Source organism: Leuresthes tenuis, unplaced genomic scaffold (assembly GCF_036924035.1).
Source record: "Leuresthes tenuis unplaced genomic scaffold, fLeuTen1.0.hap1 SCAF_19, whole genome shotgun sequence".
Classification (NCBI taxonomy): domain Eukaryota; kingdom Metazoa; phylum Chordata; class Actinopteri; order Atheriniformes; family Atherinopsidae; genus Leuresthes; species Leuresthes tenuis.
Window position 1 is genome coordinate 17,244,258 of NW_027325373.1, and position 14,334 is coordinate 17,258,591.

General features: G+C 40.5%; 1 protein-coding gene across 1 annotated transcript; it reads right to left on the minus strand.

The window, feature by feature from the left end:
- Positions 1-1,619: 1,619 nt before the first annotated feature.
- On the minus strand, positions 1,620-13,960 carry aif1l (allograft inflammatory factor 1-like). Its single transcript, XM_072372138.1, has 6 exons — positions 13,797-13,960; positions 13,569-13,630; positions 11,354-11,420; positions 8,065-8,106; positions 5,410-5,572; positions 1,620-3,114 (listed from the first exon to the last, which is right to left on the minus strand). The coding sequence occupies exons 1-6, from the start codon at positions 13,813-13,815 to the stop codon at positions 3,027-3,029; spliced, it is 441 nt and encodes a 146-aa protein (XP_072228239.1). The 5' UTR covers positions 13,816-13,960; the 3' UTR covers positions 1,620-3,026.
- Between the last annotated feature and the right edge of the window lie 374 nt (positions 13,961-14,334).

A 14,334-nucleotide genomic window follows, 5' to 3' on the forward strand; every position in this document is an offset into this window, starting at 1 on the left:
TGGGATTTAAATTCAAATTCCTAAGTGAACTGGGAGCCATTGCAGAGATGCAAAGACTGCAGTGACATGTTCATTTCTCTTCTATACTTTTCTGTCAGCATTCTTGTAGGTGCATTTTGAACCATCTGCTGGTGAGCTACTGAAGACTGAGAGGGCCTAAATGTGAGGCCCAGCAATAATTAAAATAAAATATAATAAAAAGCATGAATTACTTTTCAAATATAATAGAAGGAGAAAGCATTGCAGGCTCTGTTGACTAACCAGACAAGGCTGAGAGGAAACTCCATGACCTCTTTCAGATATAAAAAGATAAAATGCAGGTTTTACACAACTGCTGAATGTTAACTGGGGCCACTACTGTGAAGAATCAGAGCAGCTGTGGAGGAGAGTGCTTAAATAAAAGTAAATCTTAATATTTTTGGTTGCAGTCAGATAAAACAGAGATTTGACTTGCTTATATTCCGCTAAATATAGCCAAAGGCCTTGGCTTTGAGTGTCCAGTAGGTGGCAATGTTCATCTATGAAAGCAGACAGAACGTAAACATGTGAGGTATTGCTTTGGGATGAACAGTAGTGGCACATTCATTATCTCAGAGACAGCAAACCAGTGATTATCATCAGTTCAGAATGGTGTAACTTCCGAATTGATGGTGTGGGATTAAAAATAAACAGCAATTAATCAAGATGAATCACCACAACGATAATGTGTTAGGAATAAAACGTTCCGAGCACAGCGACCTAGTTGTCACTGAAAGACGAAAAAAATGAGACCGTGAAGTAAGGGCAAGTAGAGATAATATGCATTTTAAATGCTGAAATAAAAAAAAGAACACAAGAGTAAAGTGTTGACTGTAGAAACCTAATATAGGCTCAGAGTCAGGGTTATTGTCTTTGGCATATTTTTCTTCCTCTAAGAGAATCCTGGCACTGTCCAAATCATTTTCCTCTACAGTGGCTACATAAGCTCCTGGCAGTTTATTACATGCAACAGTGGTTATCATTTTAATTACAGAGGTGCTTATTATAATCCTACTGGGTCCGCCTGTTAGCATGCTCGTCAAAGTCTTGCTTATTATCCTCTGTGCTGTTCCACACCACAGACACTGCTCTCCCAAATTAAAAGCAGTACATAAGACACATCCAAGTCCACTATAAGGGCGGTTTGAACTCATCGCTATTTGCTTTTTCATGAACATTTTTTTTATTGCCTAAACGCATGTATGCACACCAAGTGACAGCTCAGGAGGATCATTTAAAAACTAGAGTAAAACCGGAGCATTAAAACAACGGCTCGACGAGTGGTAAGACCCAGAGTCCCACCTGGTATTCATCATGCATGGGAAGGAAACGGGAGGTGATCGTGCAATAAGCAGCTCGACATCTACAAAGCTGATAATGAGTTGTTTTTACTTAACAACCAAAGTTGTGTTGTGGGTTTTTGTCCCGAAAGACAACACAAGAATTTCATTAAAAACGTCAGGTTTAATGGTTCGAAAGTGGAGCCCTTTGTGAAATCGAGATGTTTTCCACCTGACTGGATGCTCCAAATCTCATCCTGTTCAGTTAAAACCTGCCATATTTAAGACAAACTTTCCTTACCACAATGAGCACATAAAAGCTTTACAGGCCAGTGTAAGAACTTTAATTCCTTTGGTGTCTGCAAACAATGTTCGTCTTAATACTAAAATATGTCATGTTTCTACTGAAAACAACAACTGTGTAAAACGTGTTATGTGTAAAAGTATCAATTTCACAACATTTAATGTGAGTTACAGGAAAAATTCAAATGGTCAGATAAATACAGAGGCACAAGTTATGGAATCATTGGACAAATGGAAAAAAAAAAAAGAAGCAAACGAACAGAAAAAGGCTGACTGATTGAACAGCGGGGAGATAAATCCAACGCACAGATTAAAATCACTGACGAAGACAAAGAAATAAAAAAAAAACACCACTTGTGAATTTCATTCATTCAGAAATTTGTGATGACCAATACCAAAAAACGCAAACTCAACAAATATCATGAAACCTAACTTACCAATAAAAGATGAAAGATTATTTCACGGTTTTCTGGAATTAATAAACTAAGAATGTCCTGAAGTGAATACTCGTGTGCTCTTCCTGTCTTCAAACTGTGTGCTTAAGCTACAGAGTCTGCATGTTGAGGCACTTGGAAAGAATATGATTGTACTTTTGTGAAGCATACTATGTACATTTGTTCTGCTTGTGTGCCTGTAAATCACACTCCTTCCAAAATGAGCGGATGCTTACAACCTCACGGATCTAAAACTAAGTCAGCTTTGCTGTTCCTCAAGCCGTATACCGAAGCCCAAAGTCCTACTTTAACTCGATCACCTACTTTTCCCTAAAACTAATGGGAGTGAATATTTAAAACGCATAGCAGTGCACTCACTTCCAAATGTTTATCAATTTGAAATACCTTAATTACTAATTCCAGATCTGCATTTGGGCTCCAGGGGCTGATGATCCAGAGGAAATGGGCTGGCCCTGTTTTCTCTGGCACCTGATCTAAAGTGATACACTGACCAAGATTAGCCTGGCAAGTGTTCTGTGAAAGCCGACTGAGGATAGTGAAAAAATGTGTTGGAAAAACTGCCTCTTGTCTTGTGCTTCTCCAAAAGCATCCTCATCTCGCACAATTAAAATGAGCGTCTCCAGAACGTATGGAACGTGTAGAATTTGGAGTTTTCCCTTAAAATATAACCATGAAACGCTTAGTAAAAAAAGAAGAAGAAGAAAAAAAAAAGCATCTTATCCATCTGATTACATATACAACTATCACTGCTACATTTGATTTAAAGGGGAAAAAACATGAATATTCACAGTCATACATCACTTAGTGAGTTTTGGGCTCTGTCTTCCAAATAACAGAAACCTCACACACATCATATATTCACAAAATAACATCCTCGATCACTGGTCCCACATTGCCACAACACTCCACGTTATTCCGCGCAGCCGCAGGTGGTCCCTTTGCTCCACCGTTTGGAGCCTGACATCCACACTTAAGGCAGGCTGGCGATGTCCCGCTTCGGAGGGGGTCCTTCTGGCTTGCAGGGGGTGCCGTTGGCTTTGTCTTCAAAAATCAAAACTCTGGGCAGAAATAAAAAGAGACGCAAAATGATGAGGAAAAAAGTCAAATAAGCAAGGTAGTATTTCATGTAATAATTTACCTCAGATGTGTGACAGTGCATGTAGACTTGAATGAAGGATAGGTGAGATTGTAATCTATATGATGGGCCTGCAGACATCTGAATATTTGAGACTTTGCTGATAAAGAGGTTAGAGGTTAAACAGCAGGTGCTGCTTCTGGTGTATTAGTGTACTGTTAAATGTGATTATAGTCGAATACCATGGCAAACTTCACAGTCACTTCAATGCAAAGTAGTAGTAGGTCTATCATGCGCTTCTCCGTAAGCACATTACAAATCTTAAACCTAAACATTTTTGTTTAAAAAATAAATAAATAAAAAAAAGTAATTCAGAATTCTTAATTTTCTTTTGTACTAATCAACTGTTCCACAAATAGTGTCACCCAAACTGAACTAAAACAGGAGCTAATAATCGACTCGACTTGGATTGATTACTTCAGCACCATGGAGAGAGACGTGAAGACAGGAAAATGTCTTTAAATGGAAATTTGAGAGACACAATGTGGTACAAGGATTCAAACGAGGTACAAACAAACAGTATAAAATGGATTATACAGAGAGCCAAAGCTACAATCAGTCAATCTGAGCAGTAAGTGGGCAGGGAAAGAATGAAGGGAAAACATGAAAGCTCTGAGGGGAATAGTGGTTTATGCCTTACACAGCAGAGTGAGTGATCTGATGGTAGCTATTCAGAGCGAATGCCTGTCTTTAATTTCCTTTTTTGGAAAACTCTGCAAAGCTCCACTAAGCCCATAAGGACCAATGATCCCGACGAGGAAGCCGGCACTTAGCGACTCAGGCTGTGGCACGAACCACTTTCACTTCTGTTCTTCCTCACACTCTGAGGATAGCTTCTCTGCTCCTCAGCAGCACGAGGTCAGTCCAGTCACAATTGATGCCTGATTGGTTCCTCTGTACATACAGTGAAGTATGTCCAAAGACTGACAAAATGTACATATGTTCACAGTGAGTTCGTATGCAGCATGTTCTCAGATTTGACTGGGTTTCATAGAAAAAGTCTTTAAAAAAAAGTGGTTTTCTGTCACGATCACGCCCCCCTGTTGCTTGCTGTTACCTCGCATCTATATGCCTGATCTGTCTTTCAAAACCTCGGCTGAACAATCTACAATGATTGGGTGCCCTTTTGTACTTGCGTATTGCTCTAATACAAAGTGAGCCCAATTGTGGAGCCTGACCTAAATGGTTTTTCCTCTAATTGTGACTAAATCAATTGTTGTCCTGCCAAATGCTTTAAATAACACTATTCTGCCACAATATTCTACCCTCTACTTTCCCCACCTATTTACTTTCTCAAAAGAAAAGAGCAGCGCCAGGAAGGTTTTGCAGACCACCGCTATTATCAGTAGGTCCAGAAGGCTGCAGGCTGCTTAAAAAAAAAACAAAAACAAAGAACCACCTGGATGATATGTGAATTACTGATGCAAGTTTTGTGCCGTGAGTTGACCCTGATGAAGCCGAGATTTCACCCTCCGTTTGAATTTTGCGATGCTCACTGGCACACCATTCTCTTTGTGAAAATGGCGGCATTTCTGGAAAGCAAATATTCTCTCACTAGAACGCCACACGGTGGATGAGATGGACATTAGGGAATTAGACGTCTATAAATGGCAAGCTGCGGGATTATGAGAGTCACTTTCCGAAAATGGTTGAGGGTAAAAGAGGAAACATTATGTATTTTCTCCGCTGGGTGTTTTTTGGGATTATGAGATTTGTCTACCAAGGGGTCCAGCCAGCTCCGTCTGGCAGAGCTGACATGCAGCAGCTATGCTGGCTCTGGCTACTGCAGGCTGACCCAGGCTGCTTTAAACAGCTTATACCGTCTACATTACCCAGTCTCAGAACAGACATAACTATATTACCTCATCCAGCAGGTAATACTTAAAAAATGGTAATTATAGGCTTTTAAGAAAGTTGAAATTTCTATTGTGAAAGATGAACTTGCTGCACAGATTGGTTTTAGGAGTTTTGTCAGCTCTATGTGACTGTTAGCAGTTAATCAGCCTATAATCAGTTACCTAAGCCCATGATCCCAGCTAAAGATAAGGGTGTTGACTATGGATAGGCTACGTAGAAGGGTTTTGTTGCCACGGCAACCAACGTGGGTAATGACATCATCACTAGTCATCCCTAAGCCCCATGCTGACACAAGTGTTCATGTGATAGTAACATCTTTTTTTTTTCCCCCCCCCACCAACACATGCAGGAGTTTTCTTACAATTTGAGCACAGCGGAGCGCTTGCCCAGCATCATCTTGACAAAGTCCCTGTAGTTGATAGTGTTGCTGCTGCCTCCCGTCACCTCAACAATCATTTTTTTCAACTCCAGGTGAGTCTTGGGCACCCCGAGCTTCTCCATCATCCGTTTGAGACCCATTAGATCTGTAAGAAAGAGAAGTTGGCAGCTGAAGTCATTTCAATTCTTACTCTGGATGCCAAAGATACTTCTAACAAATGTTCAATTCCCTTTCTTTCTTTTGAAATTTCACTTCACCAATTACATCAAATCCATTTAAATTCCAGGTTGAAAAAAACCAACAAAAAAAATAAAATACAACAATCATATTTTCAGAGGAAGTGGATGAAATCAATCAATCATTAGGAAAAAAAAAAGCCTTTCGTATTTTCTTTTTTTTTTTTTTTTTTCGTATTTCGTATTTTCAAGGCATATTCCTCCGACTTGGATACCTTCTATTGTTTCCATTGACAACTGACTTGTTGGGAACATGCCCGCTGTCAGTCAGCCAGGTGCAACAGCTCATGCAGCTCTATGAGCACTCGTTTAACCGCAAACTAATTAGCATATTAAGACTTATCCAGGAATTTGTTTCAGAAAAGCAAATTACGAGGTGATTCCATCTTTTTTTGCCCCATAGTTGAGTGATTCCAATCGTTTTTCCTTCTACTTTATCTTGGAAAAAAAAATATATATATATATTTTTTATTTGCTATTCTTTATTTTGCAGTTTAATTTTTTGAGTTATAATGTTCAGAGGTTAACTGAACCAACACAATAGCAACAAAGTTGTAGGGAGTGAGTTTAGAGTCTCAAAGGTTTTAGAACGTATGAATAGGGCTGTCATCATCTTCAGCTGATAAATAACTGTCATGCAAACAACTTCGCCATCTTCCTTTTCATTTTAGGTCATTAATAGTCAGTGATTAGTGGTGCGGGTGCCTTTTTTAAATCCCAAATCTGATATTTATTGCAGGTTATGTGGCTCTCCCTTTTCTAGGGTTTAAAAACAACACGGGCTCTTAGCGCTGCTGGGTTGTTGGGACTTTGCAGCTAAACCCATGACACGAGGTTTTGTGCCTCATCAGTTAAGTTGGAGTGTGTAACATTTAAAGCAAACCATTTACATATAAAGTAACAGAATTACCATGGGGCAGCCATTCCACAAAATTAGATTTCGCTTGCTGCGGGGTTAGAATCGGAAGTTGCTAAAGAAGTCTGAAAAATGCTGTGCAATATTACACTAAATGTGCAATAACTTCTCACACATGAATACATCAATTAGAAGTTTTCTTATTTACACACTCAAACACACTTTTTTTTTAAAAAAACGGTTCATTCTTTTAAATTGTGTTCATTTAACGCTGGAAATGTGGCTCTGCTTTGCATCTTTGATGCTCTGAATGAAAATAAAGGAATCTTCTATGTTAAAAGTTGCTAAAAGTTGCACCAAAGATGTTTAGCAACACTGTAAATCAACCCATTGTCCCATGCAAATCTGACACTTTGATTCAGACTTTGTACAGGGAAAAGGCGGACTGATGTCGGTGACGTAGAGAAGGCTGAATCATATTGTGCATCTCTCTACAATCCCATAATGTCCTCCCCCCTCAGTCATGTTACTGTCATGGCTCTAAAGGGACAAACTACACACTGCTCTGAGAGTGTTGCTCATTTTTGTACTTCCTGTTCTTTGGGGGAATGCTGTGGGGGTTAGTACACTTTGCAAGTAATCATTTGTGTAGCTATATGTCACTACATCCTACACACTGGACCTGGAACAGTTTGAGCTTTTACATCACAGCAGAAGAGATCAAAGTATCTCATTATCTCCAAGTTTCTAATCTGGTTTACAGCTGGCATTTTCATACAAATAACACAATAAAACGATACGCATCAGACGCGCTTTACTCTTATCTGATGTCATTTACAAGGTTGATAATGGCAGAAAAAAAGAAAAAAGAAAGACCTTTGAACTGGTTTGTTCAGCATCATGGCAGAGAGTTTCTGCTTTCTGATAGTAGCAGTGCAAACTCACACCTTTGGGGTCGGAATCAGCAGACGGATCGAACTTTTACCAAAGACCTGATCTTTGAGGTTGTTTTAGGATGTGCCACAAATTATGCTGCACACCTATACAAACCTCTGCAGGAAGATAAAAGAAAAGAATGGAATAAACGGTGGAGGACGACGCGGAAGCTGTGATGGAAATGTGGCATTATCTAAATTCATTTACCGTTCGTTTTCTGGTGCAAAAAATAAACGTTCTTCAGGTGGAGAGGACTGGAGCAGAGAGAAGAAGGGAAAGAGGCCTATATTTTCAGTTCTGATGATAAAGTTGTTTCATATACAAAATGGACCTGCAGACGAATTATACATCTACTGTCTGACACTGAAGTTCACTTCACACCTGCTCACGTCCAAATTAAAGTGTTTTACACTAGTCTATGGACTCACTTTACATCAAGCACACCACCATGACACATGAGCCTGTTCATGTCCTGTGCTCACAGTGGCCAGACAATACAGCCACAGTATTAATTACTGCTCCCTCCTGTCAACGCAGCACATGGGGTCAGATGTGCTGACAGGTGTTATCTGGGGTGCAGCTGGTGTTTTAGCGCTGATTGTTACTCACCAATATCTCCTTGGTCATTCAGGTCGAACTCAGCATATTTATCTGCAAAACAAATACGCACATGAGATTATTGTTTTTACACCGCTTCCTGTAGCACAGCCAGCACCAACACCCAGTTAGCGTCTTACAAGTCAGCAAAACCCGGCAACACAAACTGTCCGGCGGCCTCATAGTCACCCGCTCTGCTGAGAGCAGCACGGGGAGTCATAAGCAGCTGACGATGACAGGTGGGTATTTGTGTGTGCGTCTGTCAGCAGGAGGCAGGCAAAGAGCAGCTGAGTGGAGCCAACATGACGATTAAAACCCAAGAGGGTCCAACAGTTGAAAGAGAACTCAGATAGCAATCAGAACAAAGAAGTAAGATGTTTCCAAGTTTTCCCTCGAAAACTAACTGAAACATAAACATGTCTCATTCATGATCCGCTCTTTACAAAGTTGCAGACAGGAAACTGTTACTTTAGCTTGACAGTAGTTTCACCGACATAGACAACAAAATGGCATCGCACCTCTCAATGAGTTCATGATGTTTTGATGACTGATAAAGTATGAAGTGATCGCATTTGAGAGGCTGGATCCAGGAAATATTGACATTTTCACCTCTGAATAAAACGAATAGATGCTTTACAGCTTCGTTCCCATCTAAAGCTTTTGTGAAGAAGTCCGTTTCATTGAATTACAAATTATGCCCGCAGGAACAAAAAAATAGTAGCGAATCCTTAATTGTTTTGGCAGGGAATCCAAAAAGTGCAGAGTGAATCTCTCAATTTGAGTTCAATCAAGACAGCTTTATAACCAGAGGGAACTTTGTAAGTAGATAGTAAATACAGACCGCTGCATTTGCACTGACTTATAGCAGCAATTTAACATGCCACTAAAGTGGCTGCTTACACAAAAGCAAATGCAGACGAAGTTGTGCTTCTTCCGAAATCTCCCTCCTTTCTCTTTTCCTTAGAGGACCACTTTAGTCAGATTACACATGCTATTTCTGTCCTACAATGGAAGCTCTGTGTGTGTGTGTGTGTGTATGTTGGGATGGAGAGAGGGGGAGCTTTGTTAACTGTGTGAACCCATGGGGAGTCGGACAGGACAATGTCAACCCTGTTCGAAAACTCTGAGGGAGTGAGCCTCCTCGCACTTTTTGAGAGGACCACTTGTCGCAGCGCAGCCTGTTGATCATCTGCAGCCACAGAAAACGGCTCAGCCGAACAAAACTCAAGTCTTTTGGACTTCTTCCTGACCTACTTTCCTTTAGCAAGTGATGTGGCGAAATGACTGTGGCATCAAGTTTACAAAAAGGACTTTCTCACCCAATTTTTCCTACGAAATTCATAGGAAAGTCTGGCATATCCTGATTTAATCTGAGTTGTTTGCTCACCAGCCACTTTGGCAGATTTCTTCTGAGGGGGGAGTTCCATTTAAAAGGAAAATAAAAAGAAGAGTTTCTGATACAAGCCGTGGATACAGATGATGATCTAAGTGATTTCCTTTGCTAGTCTGGCCAACAGATAAAGAATTTTCCCATGCCTTTAAAAGACACTGACCCTGAAGGCAGATAAGACGGATTGAATTCCACTCTCCTTGCTAGAGGTCTATTTGAGAGTGATAAATGGAAAAGAATGCAAGCTTAGGTTTGCTGATTCCATGGTTTCGGTTGTTGCACCTCCACTGCTTACAAATATTACAAATTGCAGCTACCGGAGCTTGAGATTTGTGCATCTGTACCGTCGTACAGCCACAAAAAGATTTTTTTTAAAGCTAAACGGTTTAAAAACATTCCACAAACTGCAGTTTTATTGAGCATGAAAATCAAAGGTCTGGCACTTTAAAGTGTCAAAGTTCAAACTCTGGATTAATGGCCTCCGCACAGCAGCGGTGCGCTAAAGTCAACGAAACACAAAAGGATCTGAAAATAAAAACGATTTCAGACGAGTGCATGGGGCTGATTTCACTCTTGAGGCTTAAATCGAGCTAAATTAGAAAGACTATTAACAAGAGACGGACCTCCTCATGAAAGTTCCAAACAGAAAACTTCCATGCTGGGTTGTCTGTCATCCAGTTACAGTCACTTGAGCTTTTACATGATACTCCTCCAATATCAAAGACTCTAGGCAAGTATCCAAGTCATAATTTGGTTACTGTGACGACACCAATGCATGCTGTCCCCCTTAAGAAAAAAAGAGAGACTCTCTCCACTGCATCTTCTTTCACTTGTTAATGAGTGAATCTATCAGAGGAATTAGCAGCCAGTCAGACGAGCTTTTCCTGCTCCTTTGGACTGGGTTATACCGCAGTATAACAACTATGATGTCACATTAATAAACTTAGAATAAGTTCTTTGGTTTCTTGAGGCAACTCTATTTTGGCGGGGAATACTAGCAAATAAAATGCTTTCCGGGGGAACATTGCATCTGGGAAAAATATTTGACATAACAACAAAAAAAGTTAATGGATTTACTAAATAACATCCGAAAACTAATGAAAAGAAAACTATCATTGCATTCCTCCAATGATACAAATATTATTACTGATACTTTCTGCAGCCTTCATGTAAAGAAGGATATGATTCAATCTGGAGATGAGAAGCACTGATGCGATTTGATTGGTAGTTAAAAGCAGTGATAGTTAGGGTGCTGACCTCTGGGTCAGTGGGACAGTATGGGAGAGATGGAAAAGAAAAACAGAAAACCTCCCAGGACCTGGGTCCTCTTTCTGTTTATACATTACTGCTCCATTTCCTCCAGCGAGCATACACTCAAAGTAGGACACTGAAGCATATTTCCCTTTTCTAGGTCTACACCCCTTATCAGAATAAAGAGCTATATGTTACCCTGCCATGAATATTACAGGCAAAAATGACACAGAGGACAAAATACTCTACCAACACCAAAAAATATTTACATTTTTATGTCATCTCTGATTAAAGTAGGGGGGTCTTTTTGTCAATAATGCATTTTTTTTTATTCCAGTAATAAGCTAGTAACAATGTTGTTTCTGTTCCCAGGAGCCACGCATTTACTCAGCAAAGTTCTGAATATTGAAACAACAAGCAGAGGAACGCCCCAGCACATTCCTCCCAGGCCACTGAGGACTTGGCCCCTCAAATCTTTTAGAAATCACAGCAGTCGGTCTTTCCCACAGAGAACGAGAAAATGCGCGAGACTAAAAGGCCATTACGGGTGTGTGGACTGCCAACAAATAAACAAATGCTGAAGGTAGAACAAAAGCCAGAATAAACATGTGCACCCTTTAGAAAAGGCAGCCACAATGGAAAGAGACTGGATTTACTTACTTTTCAAGCCTTCCAGTTTTTCAGCCAGGTCCTCTTCATCCCTGTATTTCTGGTCTTCCAGGTATTCCTGAGAATGAAGAAGAGAGCTGCATAAAACTGATGGTGATCAGACCAAAACAACAACAAATACACAGGTTTTACAGGCTTTGATGAAACTAAGACTCATTTAACCTGTTCCGATACCATTTTTAAAACTTCTTGAGGGATTCCACAAACAACTAAAGGAAACTACATGAGCATTGCATACAGGAAGATTCATCTAGCTGGGTCCTGTCATAATGTTCAACTCAAGAGTGATGATTCACCATCCTAAGATCTTCTTCTCCCTGGATTGTCATTACTTATCACCGTGTCTATTAATTGGAACACCTCACGAGGGGATGAGAAGCGCCCGAGGGGAGCTAATCTAATGAAATTATAATGACGCAATATGCCATGTGGGAGTCATCCTCCATCTCGAAGAGAGAGCAAGAAAGGCAGAGTGATTTTGTTTTCTGTGTTGACCTCTGTGTGTCTGTCAGGCTTGTAATTAAAGAGGATATCCATCACAGCTGGGTGTTTATCAGGGAGGCCTGACTCAGCTGAGCTGAATCAGACTGCAACCTCCCACAGGAATGTCCTCTCGCAGTCACAAGAATGTATGAACAAGTCAAATCTGACAAAAAAAATTCAAATGTAAAGAACGTTTATCAGGCCTGAAAGAGCAGAACTGTAGCTTCACCTGAAGGTTCAGACTGGCATTTTGTGAAATATGCACAAATATCCCTCTCAGGCCGGATGCAAGCCTCACATTCCTTCTCTCCTCAAGGCCTGACAGGAGCCAGAGTTATGAGTTTAGAATATTTTTTTCCGAACACAGGGAAAAGGGCATCAACTCGGGATAAAGGTAAAGGTTTAAGATGACAAACTGTTGTTAATTAAAGTTTGTATCTGTGTCGGAGTCTGAGAAATAAGTGTTACTAAAGGACTGACAATCCTGCTGGCAAGCTTTGCCAGTGCATCTGAAAACACCCAACAGTCATTGAGCTGTAAAGAAAACTTGTATTTATTATTTCTCTCTCCATTCAACCAAATGGTTTCCGCAAAGATGAAACCGTGTTATGCTTACAGCTACCTTTCTATCCTCTTGGCCTGAGCTGAGTTTTAGCTTTTGTGGAGGGGTGCAGGTACAGACAATGAGCAGATTTTTTTATAGTAAGGTTGTTTTCATCTTTGTTGCTAGAATTTTGACAGAAGAAATCTTATCAATGTCACAGTAATGTAGATATATTAGTCAAACATGTGAAGTTTTATGTGCTTTCTTGTCTTGTAAGTGTTTTGGGGGAATAAGACACCTAAAGGCATCACCAGAGGTAAAGAGTCAGCCAACTGCAAACTAATATGAATAATAAACCACTCTGTGACAGCTTTTTGCAGGTGAATAACCATCAAACACTGCCGGGATTGGAATGCAAATGCACCAATTTTAATACAGTGGAGTGAAATGGATGTTACTGTCCAAACACCTGGAGGTTTAATGGTGCAGCTGTTCCTTTTAGACCCAGCCTTATGGAATCTGGGGCCATCTCACCTCCCATTTCTCTAATGAACACAAATATCTAAAAAGAACAAGATAACGGGAGCAGAGAGTGAGCACTGAAATGTCTCAGGCGCTCCCTCCTCCGACCTGCTTTCCATGTGGCCGCAGAGCTGATGACAGTCCGCCGGCCACAGTAAAGGAGGGAAACGGAGATTATGCAGACATCTAGTTAATCTGAGGGGACAGCCATAGTTACCTGACGACACAAGGCTCCGTGTTAAACAAAGAGCCCATTCAAACACCTGTCTTCCGTCGGAACAAAGGGAGAAGGCGGAAAATGGCCACAAAACGCGCTTCAGATGATTTCTAGCGGTGACCTGCTGATCGTGACAGGTCAGGGGGAAAATAGTCCCTGAACACATCAATATGTGAGGGAATGCCGCTGCTCAACAAGTGCCATGAAACTGGGGGGGTAAAAATCGATAAAATGCATCACCCGTAACGACACGCTCAGCTACAATATAATATGAATGGTATGTGAGGGCATTCATTAGTCTGAGCCACAGTGAAACAGCAACAATGACGAGAAGCCTCAGTGTACCGCACGTTCAAAAACAAGGCCAATGCCAAGTCAAGTGTAAGCGACCTCAATACACGCGACCGTTAGAAACGCTCTTATAAAGAGGACACGCATACCTTGTTTATCTCCTCCAGTTTTTGCCTTTGCTGCTCCTTCAACAGCCCAAAGGCTTTCCCTCCTAAAAAAGGAAAAGAAAAATGGAAACAGAGGTGTTTTAATAATAGCAACATAATATCGATACAGGCTCTGTAGTCAGTCGGCCTCTGATGCGCTGTTGTAAAGACTCAAAGCTTTAGCTAGCGTCACAGCAGATGAAGGGGAAACGCTGAAGTATAATTCATTACCTTGGACATTTGAAGGCATCCTGGAATTTATCTGTGTGGTCTAAATCCAGAAAAAAAAGCAAATGTTCAAGCCACAAGGCTCCCGCGACCGTCCGCCCGCCGAGGTATTACTCCTATTTAAAGATTGGACTCAACGGTCCAGACGAGCACCGGCGTCAAGACAGACGTAATGACAACAACAACTTCCGGTCACTGTTTTCAAAATAATTGATCGACTCTCGTGTTTTGATTGTGCGGTATGATGAAGTTCCGTTGGAGACAAAATAAATTTAAAAAATAAATAAAAAACAGTTAATATTCTTTTTTTATTTTAATGATTATACTTTGCTCGAACTTTCTTAATTCCCTCCAAAGGTGATTTACATTCAGTCAGCGCAGATTCCATAAACTTCCCATCCAGGGAAGTTATATAAACATTTGTTTTGTAAGATTTTCTACTGAAAAATTGCCAGTCACATTACTGCCTGTGTATATTATGAAATAATTTCATATTAATCCACAAACATACACAATATTATTCATTGGGGGGAAATTGTAA

Bases quoted from the DNA above. Each gene is read 5' to 3' on its own strand.
- aif1l (XM_072372138.1), bottom strand. The intron at 11,421-13,568 runs GTATGCGTGTCC...CTTCATTCTCAG, and splicing joins AACTGGAGGAGATAAACAAG to GAATACCTGGAAGACCAGAA. The intron at 3,115-5,409 runs GTAAGAAAACTC...ATTTCTGCCCAG, and splicing joins CGCTCCGCTGTGCTCAAATT to AGTTTTGATTTTTGAAGACA.